The 21,889-nt window shown below is 40.3% G+C and overlaps 1 protein-coding gene across 8 annotated transcripts in view; it reads left to right on the top strand.

Moving 5' to 3' along the window:
• The window catches only part of Cbfa2t2 (CBFA2/RUNX1 partner transcriptional co-repressor 2), a 109,760-nt gene that overhangs the window by 58,676 nt on the left and 29,195 nt on the right, over positions 1-21,889 (top strand). For 7 of the 8 annotated variants that reach the window (XR_004770557.1, XR_004770556.1, XM_035446762.1 and 4 more), the window contains 5 exons: positions 551-694; positions 6,807-7,048; positions 11,388-11,477; positions 17,449-17,630; positions 18,524-18,777. Coding sequence is in view for 6 of the 8 variants with exons in the window: in XM_035446762.1 (XP_035302653.1) it covers positions 551-694; positions 6,807-7,048; positions 11,388-11,477; positions 17,449-17,630; positions 18,524-18,777 (912 nt within the window). In the remaining 2 variants the exon portion in view is untranslated. The remainder of the gene's footprint in view (positions 1-550; positions 695-6,806; positions 7,049-11,387; positions 11,478-17,448; positions 17,631-18,523; positions 18,778-21,889) is intronic. The other variant, XM_027421436.2, reaches the window with a different exon arrangement.

The raw sequence follows: 21,889 nt of genomic DNA, 5'->3' as shown, positions 1-21,889 counted from the left end.
AAGGTCCTTTCCAAGCCCTGCAAGGTGTTTACTGCCAAGCCTGAAAACCTGAATTTGATCACCCGGACCAACATGATAGAAGGAGAAAACTGACTCAGGCAAGTTTATCTTCTGACTGCCACACACATATCATAGTGCGGCGTATGTGGGCATGCGCGCACGCGTGCACGCGCACGCGTGCACGCACACACACGCGCGCGCGCGCGCGCGCGCACACACACACACACACACACACACACACACACACACACACACACACACACACACACACACACACACACACACACACACACACCCCAAATCAATAAATATGTAATTAGATTTTTAAAAGGTCCTTTCCCCAAATAAAGTAGTATTGCCGAGCTAGATGTTAGGACATGAACATATCTCCAGGCAGCTAATGTTTTACCCTTTGTTGTAAGTATCATCTTAATCTCTGAGTCCTCTAGGAAAATAGGTTCAGTTCCGATTGCTGTTGCTATTTATTATTTATAGAGAGCTTTGACCTCCTTTATTTTATTTTATTTTATTTTATTTTTATTCTTTGCAGTTGGTTGTGAGAAAAGGGTGCCAGCAATGCCTGGATCGCCTGTGGAAGTGAAGATACAGTCAAGATCCTCACCTCCCATCATGCCACCCCTCCCACCAATAAATCCTGGAGGACCGAGGCCAGTGTCCTTTACTCCTACAGCATGTGAGACCTTTAAATTGAATTCCTGATTCAGGGTCATAATGTAGATTTGAGTAACTGGCTTACATTAAACCTTCAATATACATCATTCAACATGACTAAAATATAAATAAGGGTATAGTGATGCATTCCTATAATCTCAGCCTGTAATCCCAGGACTCAGAGGATCAAGAGCTCTAGGTCACCCTTTGGTGTGACACATGCCTTTAATCCCGGCATGTGAGAGGCAGAAACAAGTGGCTCTCAGTGATTTTTGAGGCCAGTCTGATCTATATAGTGAGTTCCAGGCCAGCTGAGCTACTTAGTGAGGGGGCTATTTCAATATGACTCCCAACAATATATAAAGATTGGCATGGTTTTTATTTCTTTGTGACAGAGTCTCACTCACTATGGAGCTGGATATATTATAATTTGAAGAGTGTGAAAATAGATCACACAATTTAATTTTAAAAGGCTGTAAAAGTTTATCTGTATTGTCCGGTGGCTGCAAGCATAGTAATATTCTGGTTTTTTTGTGGGGTGCTTCAAAGAGGGCAGCTCTGATCAGGATAGATCTTTCTGTGGAAACAAAGATGAAAGATGGTTGCAGCTAATTTTCTAGATTGGTGAAATTAAGTGTTGAGCTATTTTTTCTGGGAGGTTTTAGTAATCTCTTTGACTGGAAGATAGAATTACCCTCCCTTCTTCCTCAGCCCATTAGTTTTTTTATGAATTCAACACCATTTTCCTGAAAACCTACTGCCTGTTAGGGGATGATGAACAAAGCAAGAGAATATAGATGAGATAGCTCAGCAGGTGAAGGTGCCTGTTACCAAGACTGACAACCTGAGTTTGCTCCTCAGGAACCATGTGGTAGGAGGAGAGAACCAGCTCCTGTGAGTTATCTTCTGACCTCCACATTCACTGACATACACACACTTGAGTTCACACGCACACCAAATAAATGCATTGGTGGTTTACAAAAATCTAGTAATGTTTATGTGTTAAGGTAATATCCTTTGAGCAGTCTCACCTGGTGTGGTGACATACACTTGAAATGCTTGAGGGAAAAGGGAAGTAGAAGTCTGAGGCAGAAAGAACTCTAGTTCAAGGTCTGTCTCAGAAAGCAAAAACCAAACAGAAAGAAGACCAGTCTAGCAAAAATTGCATAGGTACAAAGAAAAAAAGTAAAATAGTGGTTGTGTGTGTGCACATTTCTGGAACTCATTCTGTAGACCAGACTGGCCTCAAACTCAGAGATCTACCTTCCTCTGCCCCTGAGATTTGGGATTAAAGGTATACACAACTACACCCAGCACAAATTTATTAAATCCATTAGGGTTTACCTTGAAGAAGGCGTAGAGGTGGAGAAGGGAAGTATAACTGAGTGTATGCTGGTCTTCATACTCATGAATGGCGGTTTTATTAGCTAAGTAGTGGTTAAAAGATTGTTGTTTTAAAACAGAGCTAATGTCTTGACTTTAATTATTTTCTGTACTTTGTTGCTTGCTTGCTTGATTTTTGTTTGTTTTGGTGTGTGGTCTCATGTAGCTCAGACTGGTCTTGAACTCTTTACAATCCAGCATGATCTTGAACTCTTGATGTTTCTGCCTCCACTTTCCAAGTGCCAGTGAGATCATGGGAATAGGCCCCCATGCCCCACTTTGTTTTTTTAAGATAGGATCTAACTCTGTAGCTCAGACTGGCTTCCAAACTAGAATCCTCTTAACTTGTCTCCTGAGTGCTGGTGGCATCACTGGTGTGAGCCCACTACATCTGCCTTATTTGTTTATTTGATAACCCTTCCCTCTGGACAGGGTCTCACTTTGTAACCCTGACTATCACGGAATTCACTATGTAGACTAGCCTGGCATCTAACTCAACAGATATGTGCCACCATGCTGGCCCTTAACTTGATTAGATTTTTAAGCATGGATATGATTAGGTCAAATCGGATTGAAACTTAGGTGCTAGGTAATCTTGTTTTACTATTCAGTCACAGAGGAGACTTCTTTTTATATGTATAGGTGTTTTGCTTGAGTGAATGTTTGTACACACTTGCATGCCCTCAGGGGCCAGAAGAGGGCATCAGATCCCCTGCAACTGGAGTTACATACAGTAGTAAGCAGCTGAGTGTGTGCTGGTTACCACACCTGAGTCCTCTGGAAGAGCAGCCAGTGCTTTTAACCCCTGAGTCACCTCTCCAGCTCTCATAGGAGAATTTTTTCCTTAATGCCACTGAGAATGTGGCTTTAGAAACAAAGTATATAAGCCAGGTGGTAGCAGCGCATGCCTTTGATCTTAGCACTTGGTAGGTAGAGGCAGGTGGATCTCCATGGTCTGAGGCCAGCCTGGTCTACAGAGCTACACAGAGAAATGTGTGTGTGTGTGTGTGTGTGTGTGTGGCCCAGTCCTGAGGTTTCCTACATTAAAACTACCAAGAAGTAACTACTGATAATAGCAAAAAAACAGAAATACTGATTGTTTTATCATCATTTGTTCAAAAATAAAGGATGGGAGGTCCTTTATGGAGTTTAAATAGTGCCCTTTCCCCCTTTTCTTCTTTTGGGTATATGGGGTCTTGATACACCGATGCACTGGTTTCAACTTTTTGGGCCTAAGTCACTCTTCTGCCTTAACCTCTAGAATAGCTAAGATCACTCTAGTTTTAGAAGGTATTTTTCTGAATGATCAAGACTTTTGCATTATTTGTCGATCTGTGTCAAGATAAGAGGAAAGCTACTCTAAAGGACATTAGTATTTTGAATGGCCAAAGAGAGACATTTTGATGCAGAATTAGGTCATAAAGATAGACCCTTAAAATATCTTTGACGTTAGTATAATTCTGTTTTTCTGGTATTTCTCACATACTAACTTGTGACTGATTGCTTGGCTTCATTGAGATTTTCAGAAGGATATTTGTAAAATGAACAGAAAGCTTGATGTGTGGTGGGTCACACCTATATTAATAGTATTCTGGAGGCCAATGCAGGAGTATCGTAGCAAGTTCAAGGCTACTGTGCAAGACCCTATCTAAAAAGGAAAGAAGGAAGGAAAGAAAGAAAGGGGTCTCTGAGGAAGATGACTCAGGAGTTAAGGGCACTTTTTAGTCTTGCAGAGGACAGGAGTTTGTTTTCCAGCACTCACATGGCAGCTAACAACTGTCTGTTAACTCCAGTTACAAGATCTGTCTTCTGATCCCCATGGGCATCAGGCATACAAGTGGTACATAGACATACATGCAGGCAAGACATTCATTCACACAAAAATTAGATTTTTTTTTTAAAGATTTTATTTATTTATTATGTATACAACATTCTGCTTCCATGTATATCTGCCCACCAGAAGAGGGCACCAGATCTCATAATGGATGGTTGTGGGCCACCATGTGGTTGCTGGGAATTGAACTCAGGACCTCTGGAAGAGCAGCCGGTGCTCTTAACCTCTGAGCCATCTCTCCAGCCCCCCAAAAATTAAGATCTTAAAGGGAAAAAAAAATAAAAATATGAGTTTCAGTTAGTCTCCAACTCACCTTAAGCACCATGGTGTCTATAGTTAAATGTTCCTTCTGTACCTTTTTTTTTTCCCCCCAGAAGGGGCTCACAGTAGCCAGGTGTTCTAGAACTCAATATCCTCCCTCACCCAAGTGCTGGGATTATGTGTGGGCATCACTGTAGCTTGCTTTTTCCTATTCATAGTGCTCCACGTTGATTGTGTGTGTTGTGTCTGCTTGTTTACTTTGTAAATAATGTTCTTATTTAGTCCTTAAGAATTTCCTTCAATATATTTTTGGTCATATTCAACTCCCTCCCCAATTCCTCTCAGATCCCCCCCAGCTATTCAACTTTATCTCCTCCCACCCCATCTCTCTCTTTCTCTCTTGTTTCACACTGTTCTCTTTTTCCCTTTCCCTCCCCCTTCCAGTCCAGTTTGTGATGACTGACTACTTCTGGGTGTGGGACCTCCCTGGAGTGTGGTTTGGATACACTAGGTATTCCTACATTGAGGAAAACTAACTGTCAGCAAGAAAACTAACAGCAAGAATCATATGTTGCCAGGCATGGTGGCTAATGCCTTTAAATCCCAGCAATCAGGAGACAGAGGCAGGGGATCTCTATGAGTTCTAGGCCAGTCTCATCTACAAATTGAGTTCCAGGACATCTAGGGCTGCTGTTACACAGAGAAACCCTGTCTGAAAAAATAACCAAAACACACAACAACAACAACAAAAACCACAACACACACACACACACACACACACACACACACACACACACACACACAGAATCAAATGCCAATAGCTACTTGGTGGTGGTGGGACTTTGTGCCCATCTCTCCTCTCTTCTATGCTTAAATTTTGTCTGGCTTGAACCTGTGCTTGCATTCACAATCTCTATAAGTCAATATGTGCATCTACCTTACTATATGTGAGAAACAGTTTCCTTGAAGACATCCACCATCTCTGGATTTTATAGTCTTTCTCTTAGATCCCTAAGTCATGAGGGGAGGAGTATAATAATAATAGACACCATGTTTAGGGTTGAGTATTCTGAAGTCTTTTTCTCTGCATGTTGACCAGTGTTGGGTTTCTGTGGCTATCTGCTACATGAAGAAGCTTCTCTGATGAATGTTGAGTGATGCATTTATCTATGCATATGGAAATAAATCATTAGTAATTTTATTGCTATGCCCATTTAACAAATAACAGCAGGTTTTCTCTTAGGTCTCATGACCTGTCTAGCCATAGTTTCTGGCCCCATTGACAATATCACATACAGGTTCTGTCTTATGGAGCAGGCCTGAAGTCCATTCAAAAAGTGTTGGGTTACTCCTATGATATTTATGCCAAGCAGGTCTTTATTGTAGCTCACAAGAGTTCTGGGTTCAAGGTTGATGACTTATTTTTTTTTTCCTCCAGTAGCATGCATAGCACCCTTTTAGTACTCTGAACACTAGCCAGTAGAGATGAAGCTTCTGGTTAAGTATAAGCTAGGTTTTCCCATATTTGATGACTCTTGATTGGTGTCTCCATCAGTAGAGTATTACAGACAAGTTCTGGAGGGTAACAAATAGCATTGGCAAAGCCTTTAATGTTTGGGCTTGGGGTGGTCTCTGTAACTCCATTATCCAACAGCTCAAAAAGAGGTTACCCAGTTTTCTTTGGTAGTGGCAGCTATGTAGTTGGGGTCTTGTTCCCCCATCATAGAGCATCTCTCTCTCTCTCTCTCTCTCTCTCTCTCTGTGTGTGTGTGTGTGTGTGTGTGTGTGTGTGTGTGTGTGTCTTCTAAAATAGTTTGTGTGACCTTTTCAAAATGCCCTTAATGTTAGTTATCCTTCCCATGTTCCTTCTCTACCCTCTCTTCCCATTTCCCACCCCACTTATGTACTTAGCACTTATTTACTTGCTTGCTTTAAATGGAATGTCACTGGGTCACTAAGGCTAGCCTCTCATTCCTGGGTATATAAGATCTTTCCATTGCAGCCCCCCCACCCAGTAGCCATAACTACAACACAAGCACATATCACCATACTTAGATTTTAATACCTGTACAATATTCTGTTGCCATTTTTCCTGATAGTTTGTCTTAGTATGCAGCAGTCTCTCTCTCTCTTTCTTTCTTCCTTCCTTCCTTCCTTCCTTCCTTCCTTCCTTCCTTCCTTCCTTCCTTCCTTTCTTTCTTTCTTTCCTTTTTAGATAGTTTCTCTGTGTAACTTTTGAAGCCTGTCCTGGAACTTGTTCTGTAGATCTGGTTGGCCTCCAACTCACAAAGATCCACCTGCCTCTGCCTCCCAAGTGCTGGGATTAAAGGCATGTGCCACCACTGCCTAGCTGGTACACAGCAATCTCATTGAGGGTGGAAATGAGTGTGAGTGTGTGTGTGTGTGTGTGTGTGTGTGTGTGTGTGTGTGTGTGTGTGTGTGTGTGTGTGTGTGTGTGTGTGTATCCAGAGAGAAAGTGAGACAGACAGACAGACAGACAGACAGACAGACAGACACACACACACACACACACACACACACACACATAAATAAATGCTTTACAGAATTCAAAAGAGTAGTGAAAGAGACTATATGTATAAGTCAATAAAGACTCTTACATTCTATACTGAGTCTTCTGATTCTGGCTTTCTTTTAGTAAGCAATGGCATCAACCATTCCCCTCCTACCCTGAATGGCGCCCCATCACCACCACAGAGATTCAGCAATGGTCCTGCCTCTTCCACATCATCTGCACTAACAAATCAACAGTTGCCAGCTACTTGTGGTGCTCGGCAGCTCAGCAAGTTGAAACGCTTTCTCACTACTCTGCAACAGTTTGGAAATGACATCTCACCTGAGATTGGAGAGAAGGTTCGGACTCTTGTTCTAGCACTGGTGGTAAGTATGGCTTCACCTTCGCCAGCTGCCTAAGAAGTTGTGATATATTCCTGTTCATTCCCAAACCATGTAGATATTCTGGACTACACTAGTTGTTTCACAATTTTTTTTTAAAACTGTCAAATTATAGATTTCATAGCAGTATTTATTTGTCAAAGAATCTATAATGTGTCTTATTATCTAAGGTGCGGATTTAATTCCAGTGAGCGGCTTTGGATTTGTCTTAAACAGCTTTCAGCAGGCCTGCTGAAGTCCAACCGAGTTAATAGAAGGTTGTTTGTATGTCAACATAATTTAGTAACTAGTGCAAACCAGTTTTAATTTTCAAAACAATATTTTGTAAAATTAGAAGTTTAATGGTCTAAATAAGTAGTTTCTATACAGTTATGTTGTTCAGCTCCATGTGCATAGTTTTAGTTTTTCTTTCTATACTAATCATACTGAGCCTGCTTATAAAGGATTAACTTTCTATGTTGCCATCTGGGTGAGATTGAGTCTTCTCAATTTATGAGGGAAGTGCTGCCAGTTGTCAGTGTTTCCAGATGAAATACTGTAAGATTCACTCCTGGTGAAAGCATTGTATTCTTTCCCACATGTTAATTTATGTTTATGATGAGAAGCTGAGTTATTGTAGTAGTCCTTACAGTTGCATTTTCTCTCAAAATATAATTTAGGAAAATCCCTGGGGTTCTCCAGTATACTGGATGGCAGGGTATGGAACACACTTGGTGGAGTGCTTTTCTAGTGTCCACAGCCCTGGGTACAGTCCCAGTATTCTGAATATCTATGCAGAAAGACTAGACGTTCAAAATTATCCTGAGTTTTACATAGTTTCAGTCTAGCAAGTCAGTGTATAAGATACTGTCTCTTAACCAAATACTTAAAAGAAATCTCCTGTAGGTCAGTGGTCTTGAACTCTGTGTAGTCTAGGACCTCAAACTCTTGATCGCCTGCCCCTGCCTCATTAGTGTAAAGATTTTAGGCATGAACTACCATTATTTTGTTCTACTGCTTTATTGTACCACAGTTTATACATTTTTGCTTCTGATAACATTTGAATTGTTTGCATTTGGGGCATTGTGTCAGGAGTCCCTAATACTGCCGTGCATTTGTAGATTGGTTTACCCTTTCCAGATTTGACATATGGTGGTGCTCACAGCTAACATCTATTCCAGAAAAGTCATAAAAATACACAGGCAGATTGTAAAGGAGATACACATGGGCAGAGTCTGGAGGAGTCTGTGTGCTGGCCTCCTTAATGTTCTCCCCATTTCATGATTACACAGAACACACTCTCCCCAAAACAAAGAAAATGTGTGCAGTGCTTCTGCCCAAAGAGTCCTGTAAAGATGCTGATTGTTGCTGGATCTTGTTGACCATCTATGTCTATCTTCTCCTATATGGAATCCAATGCTTTAGCATAACCAGAAACAGTAACAGTGAGCCCTTTCTACTACTTGGAGAAAGTGTGAGGTTTTTTTTTCTGTGCATTTATTTATTTAGAGCAAATCTACTTATTAGTCAAAATTTAAACTATGATAGGTTAGCATTATTAAATTGAGACTAAGTTAGCTTTTTTTTTCAAGACAGGGTTTATCTGTGGCTTTGGAGCCTATCCTGGAACTAGCTCTTGTAGACCAGGCTGGTCTTGAACTCACAGAGATCCACCTGCCTCTGCCTCTCGAGTGCTGGGATTAAAGGCATGAGTCACCAACGCCCGGCCCAAGTTAGCTTTTTGTTAAGCTTATTTTTTGTTGTATGAGTGTTTTGCTTGTATATATGTATGGACACCATGTGTGTGCAGTCTCAGAGGATGCCAGAAAGCATGTGTGTTGGGTCCCTTGGAACTGCAGTTACAGACCATTGTAAGGTGCCATATGGGCACTAGGAATTGAATTCAGGTCCTCTGGAAGAGCAGCCAGTACTCATAACATTGAGCCATCTCTTCAGCTCCAAGATGTATTTATTTTTATTTTATATGTGTGGGTGTTTCACCTGCATGCGTGTTTGTGCACCACAGTGTGTAGTGCTCAAAGAACCAGAAGTGTTGTATCCTCAGGATCTCTTGCTTGTGTTTAGTTTGTCTTCCTCAGCCCAGAGCCTTACCAGCTCTTACTTGCTCTGGTGCTGTGTCTATGGCGCTTAGCGGTTGTGAGAGCCCGTTTTATCACTTTTCGGTTTATAGTGCAGTATGTTGTCATTGTTATGCCATCGCTGTCACCATTACTACCACTGCCATTCATCATCAGAACTATTTTTATCTATTTGGTTTTTCTAGATTATGTTTCATGTAGCCCCAGCTAAATTCACTGTGTAGCTGAAGACGATTTATTTATTTATTTATTTGTTTGTTTGTTTGTTTGTTTATGGCTTTTCAGGACAGGGTTTCTCTATTTAACAGCCCTTGCTGTCCTGGAACTCACTCTGTAGACCCAGGCTGGCCTCAAACTCACTGAGATCCGCCTGCTTCTGCCTCCCAAGTGCTGGGATTAAAGACCACCACCGTCCCACTGAAGATGACTTTTAAATATTTATTTTTCTGCCTCTACCTTTCCAGTACTGGAATTATTATCATGTGCCACCATGTTCAGCTTATGTATTACCTAGGGGTCATATTCAGGTCTTCATGTATGCCAGGCAAACACTGTGCTGACAGAGCTACACCCCAGACCTTTACATGATTCAACAATGATGTAACGAGTGTGATTGTTTTGTTTTTGTTTTAAGTCAATGTTTATCTGTGTAACAGTCCTGGTTGTCCTAGAACTCAATTTGTAGACCAGGCTGGCCTTGAACTCACAGAGATCCCCTGCCTCTGAGTGCTGAGATTAAAGGTACCACTCCAGGTTGAAAATAAATGTTTTTAAAGGATAAGGCATATTCTATTATCTGTGTGTACATTTAGTTTACCCATTTGTCCTGTATGAGGAACACTGGGTTGTTGCTCCTGTCTTTTCAGTTAGGGAAATTTTTATATCATTTTACAAGTTTTGCTATCCACATTCTCAGATCAGCTAATAGTCCACACTTTCGTGAAGGCCTGGCTTTTCTTTTCCCTTTTCTTTCTATATATTTTTTATTGTTTTAATTTTTATTTAGTGTATGCATGGTGTGTTCCAGGGTTCTGGTGCCCTCTTCTGGCCTCCACAGGCACCAAACATGTTACATGTACATACATGTAGTCAAAACTCATACACATTAAAGAACAATAAATCTTTTTTGGTTTACACTGTATCAGTGTGAGTTTCATGAGATGTTAACAGTGAAGATGAGAGAAACGGCCCATTGCATGTAACCTTTCTAAGTTTTTAAGTTTTTTTTTTTTTAAGCTTAAAAACGTTACAATTTTATGTGAATGAGTGCTTTGCCTCCTTGTAGGTCTGTGTACATGTCAAACCAGTATGCTTAACTGCTTAGCCATCTCTCCATCCCTTCTAATTTGTTTTTGCAACTTTGTTAGACTAATTTATCTCAAAGAATGTAAAGCTATGTATAGTTTTGTCAATAACTCCATCACTCAGTAAGCTGTTCTAGACCAGCCTTAGTGCCATAGAAAAAGCCTATCCCACCAAACAAAGTGTGGGGGACTATCTCTGTCCTTGTACTTTAATCTTCTAAGTCCATTATAGATGTTCCCCTGAGACTAAATCTACCAATATCCTACCCTTTGAATTTTCTGTCTCCCAAAAATAACCATTTCTGAGCCTTTAAAAAAATTATTACATGCAGAGCCTGATGTAGTAATGTATACCTTTAATCTTTGCACTCTGGAGGCAGAGTCAGATGGATCTCTTGAGTTTAACCCAGACAATGCTACATAGTGAGGCCGTCTCAAAAATCAAAACAAACAGATAAAAGAATTACATCTATCTAATGTAAGTGTGTGTGTTACACTCATGCCACTGTAAATGCATGGAAGTTAGAGGACAACTGCAGGAGATGGAACTCTGATTTACCCATTGAGTCATCTTACTATTAAAAATAAAAATAAACTTTCTAGTATGCTTTCCTGCTGGACTGTGCATTCTTTAGAGAGGGAGAAAAACTAAGCTAAACAAGAATTAAATAGTTAAGCTCTTTGTGATTTAACAGTTGACTGAAGACAGTCTGGTATGGCAACTCATTTCTCTGAGATCCAGTCTGCCCTATTTTGTCTAAACATGCAGCAGCCTTGGGTCTGTTCCTGTGGCATGAGTCATTTATTCTGTGCTACAAATCTGTATTATCACTTTGTCCATCCATAGGGAAATTTTAGATCATTCTTTTGGTCTTTCCATATATGTAATCTATTTTGCTGCTGTGCCCAGTTTTGGATGTTGAACATTATTTGTCTTTTCAGAATTCAACAGTGACAATTGAAGAGTTCCATTGCAAGCTCCAAGAGGCTACAAACTTTCCTCTTCGTCCATTTGTGATTCCATTTCTCAAGGTAATTCTGAGAGGCATTCATTGTAATTTATCAACAGCATCTCCTCAAAATCTGCTGGTCCCTGCTCTGTGTGATCTCAGGGCCTCTTACTGTAGTTCACTGTCTTTGTTGTATTTGGGGCTAGTAGGTAAACAGTATCTACATCAGCCTCAAACATGATGAGAATTGCAGTGCTTTGAGTGATTTCTGTTTGCAAGCACTATAATCAGCATACAGGAGCAAGTGAAGGAATAAAGAGGGAAGAAAATGAAGAAATCCCACTAAGTCTTTGGAGTGTGGTCTGAAGATGAAAAATATGTGTTATCTGAGTGGAGAACCTTTGCAAAGAGAGGCTTATGCAGTTGTGTCAGGATGGTGTGAGAAGGCAGTGCTTGTTTTTCCTCAAACCCCAGATAATGCAGTCTAATTAATGTCCTCTAGAATTATTGTTTCTAAATTATGGTTCTAAATTATCATCTTACTTTCTTAAAAGTGTTTTCATTTTGAAGTAATTTCATGCTTGTAGATGAGCTGTAAGAGGGTACAGTAAGCTTTCCTTATGGTCTCAAACCAGTTTTCCAAACAGTAGCACTTCATAATCATTTCCTATCTTTCTTCTGAAAAACAACCCCCCCCCCATGGGGGTTCTCTGTAGCTTTGGAGGCTGTCCTGGAACTCGCTTTATAGACCAGGCTGGCCTCGAACTCACAGAGATCCGCCTTCCTCTGCTTCCCCGGTGCTGGGATCAAAACCTTGTGCCACCAACGCCCAGCTTCTTCTGAAATTTTTAAAAAAGAAGCTGTAGATGTGATACATCTAAATTTCCAAATCTAGAATTTTCTTTTCTTGCTACTAGGGATCCAACTTTGGGCTTGAAGTATGCCAAACAAGTGCTCTTTCAAGGAGTTGTGTCCAGAGTCCTTAAATCAAGACGTTAACATTTACATAACACTTGGTGTTTAATGTACAGACCTTATTTATGTTTTACTAGTCTCCCAATAATCTTCTTTATACAAAATTAAGCCTTTATGTGTGTGTGGTTTAATAAATTAATGTATGAGGGCCTTCCTTCCCATAATCATTCAAGACTAAAGACTGAGGAAAATTCTAAAATCTTCAACCTGTGGCTTACTAGATGATTGAGCACAAATTCAGTTAACTGATGGCTGAGAGGTGAGATACAGGGAGAGAGCTAGAGAGAATGCTTGCATAAAGGGTTTTGAAGGAGTCAGGATTGGCCTGGGATTGGCATCTGTCCCTGTCTATGACTCGCTGTGTCTCTATGTCTTCATTGTCCAGGACTCAGTCACATGGTATCACCTAATTACAGCAGAGGATAGAAAATCTAGGCTAGATGCTAGGAGAAAAGAGCTTGTTACATGGCTCATCAGTTTCTGCTGCAGATGCTATTGAGGGCTGTTTCTTTTCCTCTTGTCTACTGGTCTTCTCTCACACAACTGAGGTAGGTATGGGGAGGCCCTTAAGACCTCCCACTGTGGAAATACCTTCTTGTGCATCCCACTGGTCTAGTCTGTGCCTTTGCTCTTGCTTTTTCTACTCTGCTAATATATGTAGTATCTGAAAAGGGCTTGAGGGACAAGTAGTCACTGATAAGGAGCATAACGAAAAAATGTGACATGGCACCAAAACACACAAATTGGGGGTTCTTGTCTGCCCAGAGCACCAGTCCTATCATGATAGGTAGTTCCTGCACTTGATGCCCTGAAAGAGTAGAGCTTTTGTGTGAAATACTTGGTACTAAATGCTTCTTTCTGACATCTCAGAAATGGAGAGAGAAATACATTCAGAAAGACTTGTTTTGTTTTGTTTTGTTTTTGTGTTTTGTTTTTTAGAACATGGTTTCACTGTGTATCCCAGGCTGTCCTAGAACTCACTCTGTAGCCCAGGCTGGCCTTGAACTCACAGAGATCCACCCTCCTCTGCCTTCCAAGTGCTAGGATTAAAGGTGTGTGCCACCATGGCTCTGCTTCTTTAGTGACTGTGGGGCACAAGGTCTGGGTCTATATTTAATCATGGTCCCTCATGGCATGTAGTATTAATTTGTAACAGTTTCTCAACTTTTAATGAGTATTATAGCTTTGAATAATTTTATTTTTAATCATGTGTATGAGTGTCTGGTATATATGTACATGTGATTGTTGGGTGCCTGTGGAGGCCAGAGGAGGGTGTTGGATCCCCTGGACTAGGTGCTGGGAATTTAACTTGAGTCCTCATCAAGAACAGTGTTCTTTAAGTGTGAGCCATCTTTCCAGCCACAAGAGTGTCATGATTTAGAGGATGCTGATTGTAAAGAAGCTCAGCTTGCTTTGTTCTGGAACTTTCTCTCTTTGAAACTTAAAGTCATTTGATATATTTTAGTTAAGAATTGCAGGTAAGCTGGGCAGTGGTGGTGCACACCTTTAATCCCAGCACTGGGGAGGCAGAGGCAGGCGGATTTCTGTGAGTTTGAAACCAGTCTGGTCTATAAGAGCTAGTTCCAGGACAGCCTCCAAAGCCACAGAGAAGCCCTGTCTCGAAAAACAAAAAAGAAGTGCAGGTAGTTTAGGGTATGGTGTTACATGCCTATAATCCTGGCATCCAAGAGGCGCAGGGGCAGGAGTACTGCCCCTCCTAGTTCAAGGCCAACCTGGTCTATGTAGCAAATTCCTGGCTAACTAATAGTACATAGCAAGATCATCTAAAAAAACAAAAACAAAATCAACAACAACAAAAACAAACCAAAAAGACAATATATTTGTATAAATAATTATCATAACTTTAAAAAAGGGAAAAAAAAGAAAATTGCAGGAAGTGGTAACCCTGCAGGGTGGCCCAGGACATAGGCAGTGATTGGTTCCATCATAGATAATGTCTTTTCTCCCCCTTAACAATTTAGCAAAACTGATTTTCTGCCATGACTTTTTTCTATAAAATTAATATCTCCTCTGATTAAATGATTGTTTTCCCACATGGCATGCTAACACAAGACTGCAGTCCTAGTAATTGAGAGGCTTCAGGTAGGAGGATCACAAATAGTAGATCAGTCTGGGCTAAAGAGGTCCTTTCTCAGAAAAAAACAAAAAACAAAACAAAACAACAACAACAAAAACAACAGAAAAGTACTACTAGGACCTGGAATTTAGCTCAGTGATAGAAAACCTACCTGTCATACACAAGGCCCTGAGTAAATTACTACCAGTTTAAAACAATTAATAGTAAAGATTACTTTCCCATATGGGAACTGTTAGCACATGCCTTTAGTTCCAGCACTCTGGAGACAGAGAGGCAGGTGAATCTTTGTGAGTTCAAGGCCAGCCTGGTCTACAGAGTGACCAGGACAGTTCCAGAACAGCCAGGGCTGCACAAAGAAACCTGTCCTGAAAAACAAAACAACAGCAAAAAGATTATTTTTTCCCTAATAGGTAACATGAACATGTATCAGATATTTCATTGAGTTGATGAAGGCATCTGTGAGACTTCACAGTCATTATTGCTTAATATATAATATTCATAGGTCACAATTAGTATTTTTTAAAATATTTTTAATGGTGTGTGTGTGTGTGTGTGTGTGTGTGTGGTGTGAACTCTGTCCAGATACCAGAAGCAGTGTTCTGTGTTGTGGAACTGGAGTTTCAGGCACTTTGGCAATCTGACCCTGTTCCCCTGTAATAACAGCAAATACCTTTAGCTGTGGAGCCATCTCTCTAGCTCCACAGTTCACAGTTACAGATAATGACTGTGTAAACACAGAACTCATTCTAATAAGTGGCACTTTCCAGAAACAATTCATGTGAAATATAACAGTTGTTTTACTTCTGTCAGCTATTTTTAAGTCACTCACAGAATAGCTCAAAAGAAATGAAAGATTAGAATTTTGTTGTCAACTAGTTTGAACAAATCTAGCATACCATTTGGTTTTGTAACACTGAGAATGCTGTATACAGATAAACATTTGCAGTTGACTTAATGCTGAGGAATACCCACTTGAAATTTAATTAAACTAAATATTACCCCCTTCTCCCTGAAAAAAACCTTACTGTTACTTTCATTAGTAGATTTGTACTACAAAATTTACTATGTTCAATTAACATATTTTGGATTTTATTTTTCCACCTATGAGATAAATCCTTACAATTAATTCTTGGTGGCTGAAAGTACTGTATGACATTTGTCAGCCCTGGAGTAGCTATGCTGCTTGGACCCTGGTTGTCTTTGTCTTGTCTTGTCTTGTCTGGTCTTTTTTTTTGTTGTTGTTGTTTTATATTGCACAGGGTTTTAGCCCTGGATGTCCTGGAACTCAATCTGTAGACTAGGCAGGCCTCAAACTCACAGAAATCCATCTGCCTCTGCCTGTCAAGTGCTGGGAATAAAGGCATGTGCCGCCACCACCTAGGTTGTCTTTTCTTTATATCTGAATTTACAGACAACTATTCACCGAGACCCTACAATTAAAAAAACAGTTTATGAAATTTGTGTTAACAGAACATAATTAACTATGTTTTTCCTGTATGTCACCAAAGGACACACGTCACAAATATAATGATTTGACATGTTTCCTTTTTTTAATTAAGTTTTTGCAGTTGTAAGATTGCGATTCTAGACCAGACTTAAGAAGTGTTTCATATTATCAGATTCTCTATTCTTAACTGTGTTATTTGGAAAACAGCATGAGGTAGGTTGTTGCAGCAGCTTTTTGGCTAGCATTTGAGGTTTTGTCAATTTATTTCTGCTTTAAAACAGCTACTAATTATGGTGCCTGCTCAGTGAGGGGGGTGACTACTTGCATGTATTAAAACTTTTTATTTACTCATTTGTCCCTTGAGGTAAAGGCATTCATTATAGGCCCCTCCCTGAATTTTAGGGAAAAAACATACAACTTTTTGAGATATATATATATATATATATATATATATATATATATATATATCTGAAGTTTGTGGGTTTGTTTGCTTTTTATCCTTTGTTTATTTTTATTTTATTGCATTGGTGTTTGCATGTATTTCTGTGTGAAAGCGTCAGATCTTGGAGTTACATACAGTTATTAGCTAATATGTGGGTGCTGGGGATTGAATCTGGGTCCTCTGGAAGAGCAATCAGTGCTCTTAACCTCTGAGCCATCTCTTCAGCCTGTTTTGTTTTGTTTTGTTTTTTGTTTTGTTTTTTTATCTACCAAAAGTTTTCTAAGTATGAGAAGGAAAAATAGCAGAACATAAATTTCCTTTTCCAGATTACATTATTCCCAGCACTCCTCTTCAAAACTGCATTTCCAGAGTAATCCTGGTTTCCAGGATTCCAAGATCTCTCCAGAGAGCCCTCAGAGAAGGTTGAGTGCCACCATCAGAGAGTGGTTGTGATTCAGAAGAAATAAACCAGAGCTTGTAATTCTCCATTTTAGGCAGTAGTAATTCTCTTAACTGGCCAGTCTTCAAGAAAATGTGTGTGTATTTTGGGTGCTGGATATGCAGTTTAGTAATAGAGTGTTTGTCGTGTCTCCATTTGGTCCTAATCCTATTGCCCAGACTTTTGAAAATATATATTTTATGGCTGGAAAGGCAACCCAGTGGTTAAGAGCGCTTGTTGCGTTTTCAGAGAACCTAAGTATGATGTACAGTACCAATAGTAACTCCAGCTACAGGACATGTGCACTTACATACCCAAACACAAAAACACAATTAAAAATAAAAGACATCTTGAAAAAAAAAGAAAAATGTATATTTTTAAATTCTGTGTTCAACAAACCTTTATTGTGCTCTGTATCATCAGGCCACGGAAGTAGCTAAGACACAGTCCCTTTAAGAAGATTGGCATCTTCCTTTGGAAGAAACAGATCAACCAATAACTTATATAAAAATGCCCCTTTGCTACTTTGATGTCATTTTACTTGTGTTAGAGGGAGAAAGCAAAGAGGGCTTTTTGTCTGCAAGAGTTGTTGAGATGCTAATCTCTGTAGGTAGGGCTCAGCAGATGGGAAAACTGCCTCTTTCTTTTCAAGGCCAACCTGCCCCTGCTGCAGCGAGAACTGCTGCATTGTGCCCGGGCTGCCAAGCAGACCCCATCCCAGTACTTGGCTCAGCACGAGCACCTTCTGCTCAATACCAGTATCGCATCTCCTGCTGACTCTTCTGAACTGCTTATGGAGGTTCATGGAAATGGAAAGAGGCCCAGTCCTGAAAGGTGAGCAGAGAAGAGATCTGTTCTATTTTCCCGGAGCTACTCTTTGCTTTAAAAGAAAGGAGGTTTGGTTGGTGGTTTGTAGGCAGATACATGTCTTAGACTTTCCAAGATTAGCTTCCCTTTGTCCCAGTGACTGTTCAGGTAACTAACTGCACATTCCTGTTGAGAAGTTCTGCCCTGGAGTTTAGACATGAAGACTCAGCTCCTGTGATTGTCCAGTCCCTTCAGCCAATGACAAGTCTTAGGTTATGATTGTGAAGAAGCAATATTATGAACAATAGAAAGATTACTACAGTTGAAGCTGAGTGACTAAAACCCCTACCAAGTCATAGAGGCTGTTTTCTTCCCAGTAGCTGACCTCTATAATGACAGATTTGACCTTCAGCATTCCTAAACCTTGTCAAACCTTGTCCCATTCAGTTTCTCCTTTCCTGTGTCATGATTAGATGGTTCTGCTTTCTGGACCTCTCTTCTTCACACTGGAATAAACAAACATTTACATATTGTTTCTGGCCCCTGAAGACAGTTCGGTTCATGCCTCTTGTTAAGCCATTCCTGAGCTGGGTACGGGAACACACACCAGAAGTCACAGCTATTGCAGAGGCGCTGAAGTCAGATCTCTGAAGTTTGGCTGACGACCAGCCTGAGTATCATACTGACTTAAGGGCTGATGGTCTACCAGTATGAAGCATGTGTGTAGCATGTGGGCTGCAGCACCAAAAATCAATAACCATTCTTTGAAGACTTCCTGCTTTGTAAAGTACATAGTATGTGAAGGTTGGGTTTCCTATGAGGTGAGTTGCTGGGAAGAAGCTGCTGTCCTGAGACTTGGTTGGGATGTGACATGAGCACTTCTTGATAGGCACCTATAAGCACTTCTGATTCTTCTGCAGGAGGGAAGAGAATAGTTTTGAAAGAGATACAATTGCTTCTGAACCACCTGCCAAGAGAGTGTGTACTATCAGCCCTGCTCCCCGGCACAGTCCTGCCCTCACAGTGCCCCTCATGAATCCTGGGGGCCAGTTCCATCCCACTCCACCACCTCTTCAGCACTATACTTTAGAAGACATTGCAACTTCTCACCTGTATCGGGAACCCAACAAGATGCTAGAACACCGAGAAGTTCGTGAGAGGCACCACAATCTCAGTAAGTGGTCGCAGCAGCATGACAATGCTTTAATCTGGAGGGAATCATGGGTTGCTTCCTATTCAGTGAAAAGCCCAGTAATATCATGATTGCCTTTTTCTGTTAAGATAATGTTGTGCAGCTGGACGTAGTTCCACATGCCTGTAATTCCAACATTATAGAGGCTGGAGTTTGATGATCAGCTCAGGGTCACCCTCATCCTCATAAGGAGTTTGAGGCTAGCCTGTGCTATAGACCCCCCCAAAAAAGAGGACTGGGCATGGTGGCATACATATTAGCAGTCAGGAAAATAGCGTGGTTTACACGAGTCTCAGGCCAGTAAGAGTTGCTTTGACTCTATGTGTGTAATCTGATGGAAATTGCTTAGCCTCTTGAGCCTGAGAGTGATAACTTTTTTTTTTTTTTTTTTTTTTGCCATTTTTCTTTATTGAGCTATACATTTCTCCCACTCCCCTTCACTCCTCCCCTCTCCCCTTCCATTCTTCTCCCAATACTCAGGAGATCTTGTCTATTTCCCCTTCCTAGGTGGATCCATGTATCTCTCTTAGGGTCCTCTATGTTTTCTGGGGTTGTGGCCTGTAGGTTGGTTGTCTTTTGCTCTATGTCTAATATCCACTTATGAGTGAGTACATATTATATTTGTCTTTCTGGGTCTGGGTTACCTCACTTAGGATGGCTCCTTCTAGTTCAGTCCATTTGCCTGCAGATTTCAAGATGTCATTTTTTTTTTGTTTTTTTTTTTTTTTTTTACCACTGAGTAGTACTCCATTGTGTAAATGTACCACATTTTCCTTATCCATTCTTTGGTTGATGAGTACTAGGTTGATTCCAGGTTCTGGCTATTATGAGTAATGTGCTGTGAACATAGTTGAGCAAATGTCCTTGTAATGTGAGTTTGCATCCTTTGGGTATATGCTCAAAAGTGGTATTGCTGGGTCTTGAGGTAGGTTGATTCCCAGTTTTCTGAGAAACTAATATACTGATTTCCAAAGTGACTGTACAAGTTTGCACTCCCACCAGCAGTAGAGGAGAGTTCCCCTTTCTCCACATTCTCCAGCTTAAGCAGTCATCAGAGTCTTTGATCTTGGCCATTCTGACAGGTGTAAGATGGTATCTCAGAGTTGTTTTGATTCGCATTTCCCTGATGACTAAGGATGTTGAGCATTTCCTAAGTGTCTTTCCCCCATTTGAGATTCCTCTGTTGAGAGAGTTCTCTTTTTAGATTATTTGGTCTTTGGATGTCTAGTTTCTTGAGTTCTTTGTATATTTTGAAGATCAGCCCTCTGTCAGATATGGGTTGGTAAAGCTCTTTTCCCATTCTGTAGGCAACTGGTTTGTTTTGTTGACTGTGTCCCTTGCTTTATTGGAGCTTCTCAGTTTCAGGAGGTTCCATTTATTTATTGTTGCTCTCAGTGTCTATGCAGCTGGTATTATATTTAGGAAGTAGTCTCCTGTGCCAATGTACTCAAGGCTTCTTCCCACTTTCTCTTCTATGATGTTTGATGTGGTTGGTTTTATGTTGAGGTCTTTGATCATTTTGGACTTGAGTTTTGTGCATGGCGATAGATAGGGATCTATTTGCATTCTTCTTCATGTCAACATCCAGTTATGCCAGCACCATCTGTTGAAGATGCTTTCTTTTTTCCATTTTATAATTTTTGCTTTGTCAAAAATAAGGTGTTCATAAATGTGTGGATATCAAGGTCTTCGATTTGATTCCATTGGTCCACCTATCTGTTTTTTATGCCAATACCAATCTGTTTTCATTATTGTAGCTCTCTATATAGTAGAGTTTGAAATCAGGTATGGTGCTGCCTACAGAATTCCTTTATTGTACATAATTGCTCTGGCTATCTTGCTTTTTTTTTTTTTTTTTTTTTTTTCCTGTATGAAGTTGAGTATTGTCCTTTCAAGGTCTGTGAAAAATTGTGCTGGGATTTTGATGGGTATTGCATTGAATCTATAAATTGCTTTTGGTGAGATTGCCATTTTTACCTTGTTAATCCTGCCTATCCAAGAACATGGGAGATCTTTCCATGTTGTGATGTCTTCTTCAATTTCTTTCTTCAAAGACTTAAAGTTCTTGTCATACAGTTCTTGAAAGTAATAACTTCTGAAATGAATGAAGATAGTATTACCATCTCTGCTTTTTTGTTAGGTTTGAAATGCCTGAAGCATAGGCCTGTGTAACTATTAAATTTAAGAATAAACACTCCCATTTTAAAAACCCACAGTCCTAATTTGAGATCAGTTTTTGAAAAGAGCTTTTTGTCACATTCTCTTTTGTAAATGAATCTTTAGAGTTTAACTCCTCAGTATCAATCAGGCAGGGAAATAAACAAAGAAACAAATAAATGAAGGCTGCCATCTTGATGGGTTTCTGTTGCATTCCATTTGTTAGGGGTACCTGGTAGAAAACACATTAACTTTTTCCCATTTGGACCTAAGCTGACTAGCATTTTCCCAAGGCAAAAACCTCACCAGGGCCTCATGTTTTATGCAATTCTTACTGAATGGTAAAGGCCATGAGAGCATTGTCTCCATACATTTACTGAGTCTCAGCTACCACAAATTATTTGATTTAGTCTTTCCAGAAGGTCTGGACAGTCATTAATTTCTTCATACAGAAAGGATCAAAGCAACTGTGGCCAGTGTCACATAACTAATGAGTGGCCTTGACAAGATTCAGTTCCTAAGCTGCCTGATGTTGAGGTTGGCTACATTGGCAACATGTGGTGATACATACCATTCTTAGTGTCCTTCCATACTGTCTCATGCCTTTTGTTTAGCTTGGGGGTCATCAAGATGGCTCAGTGAAAAAAAGTCACTTGCCATGTAAGCCTGGGTCTTGAGTTTGATGCCTGAAGAGAATTCACTCCATAAAGTTGTTCTCTGACCTCCATGTGTCATCATAGTCAACATCATCATACACATACAGACACAGACAATAATAACATTAAATTCGTTTTCAGAACTAGTCTTGCTATTGATTTTTTTCCTCTTCATACACAGTTTCTGTCCATTTGAGAAAGAAGAATGGTGAAAGCTAGGTGTGGGGTTTGAAAGAAAATGGCCCCCAAAGGGAGTGGTACTGTTAGGAATGTGGCCTTGT

Source organism: Cricetulus griseus, chromosome 6 (genome assembly GCF_003668045.3).
Source record: "Cricetulus griseus strain 17A/GY chromosome 6, alternate assembly CriGri-PICRH-1.0, whole genome shotgun sequence".
Lineage (NCBI taxonomy): Eukaryota > Metazoa > Chordata > Mammalia > Rodentia > Cricetidae > Cricetulus > Cricetulus griseus.
Note: the sequence above shows the minus strand (reverse complement) of the source record. Positions and strands in the feature narration are given on the sequence as shown.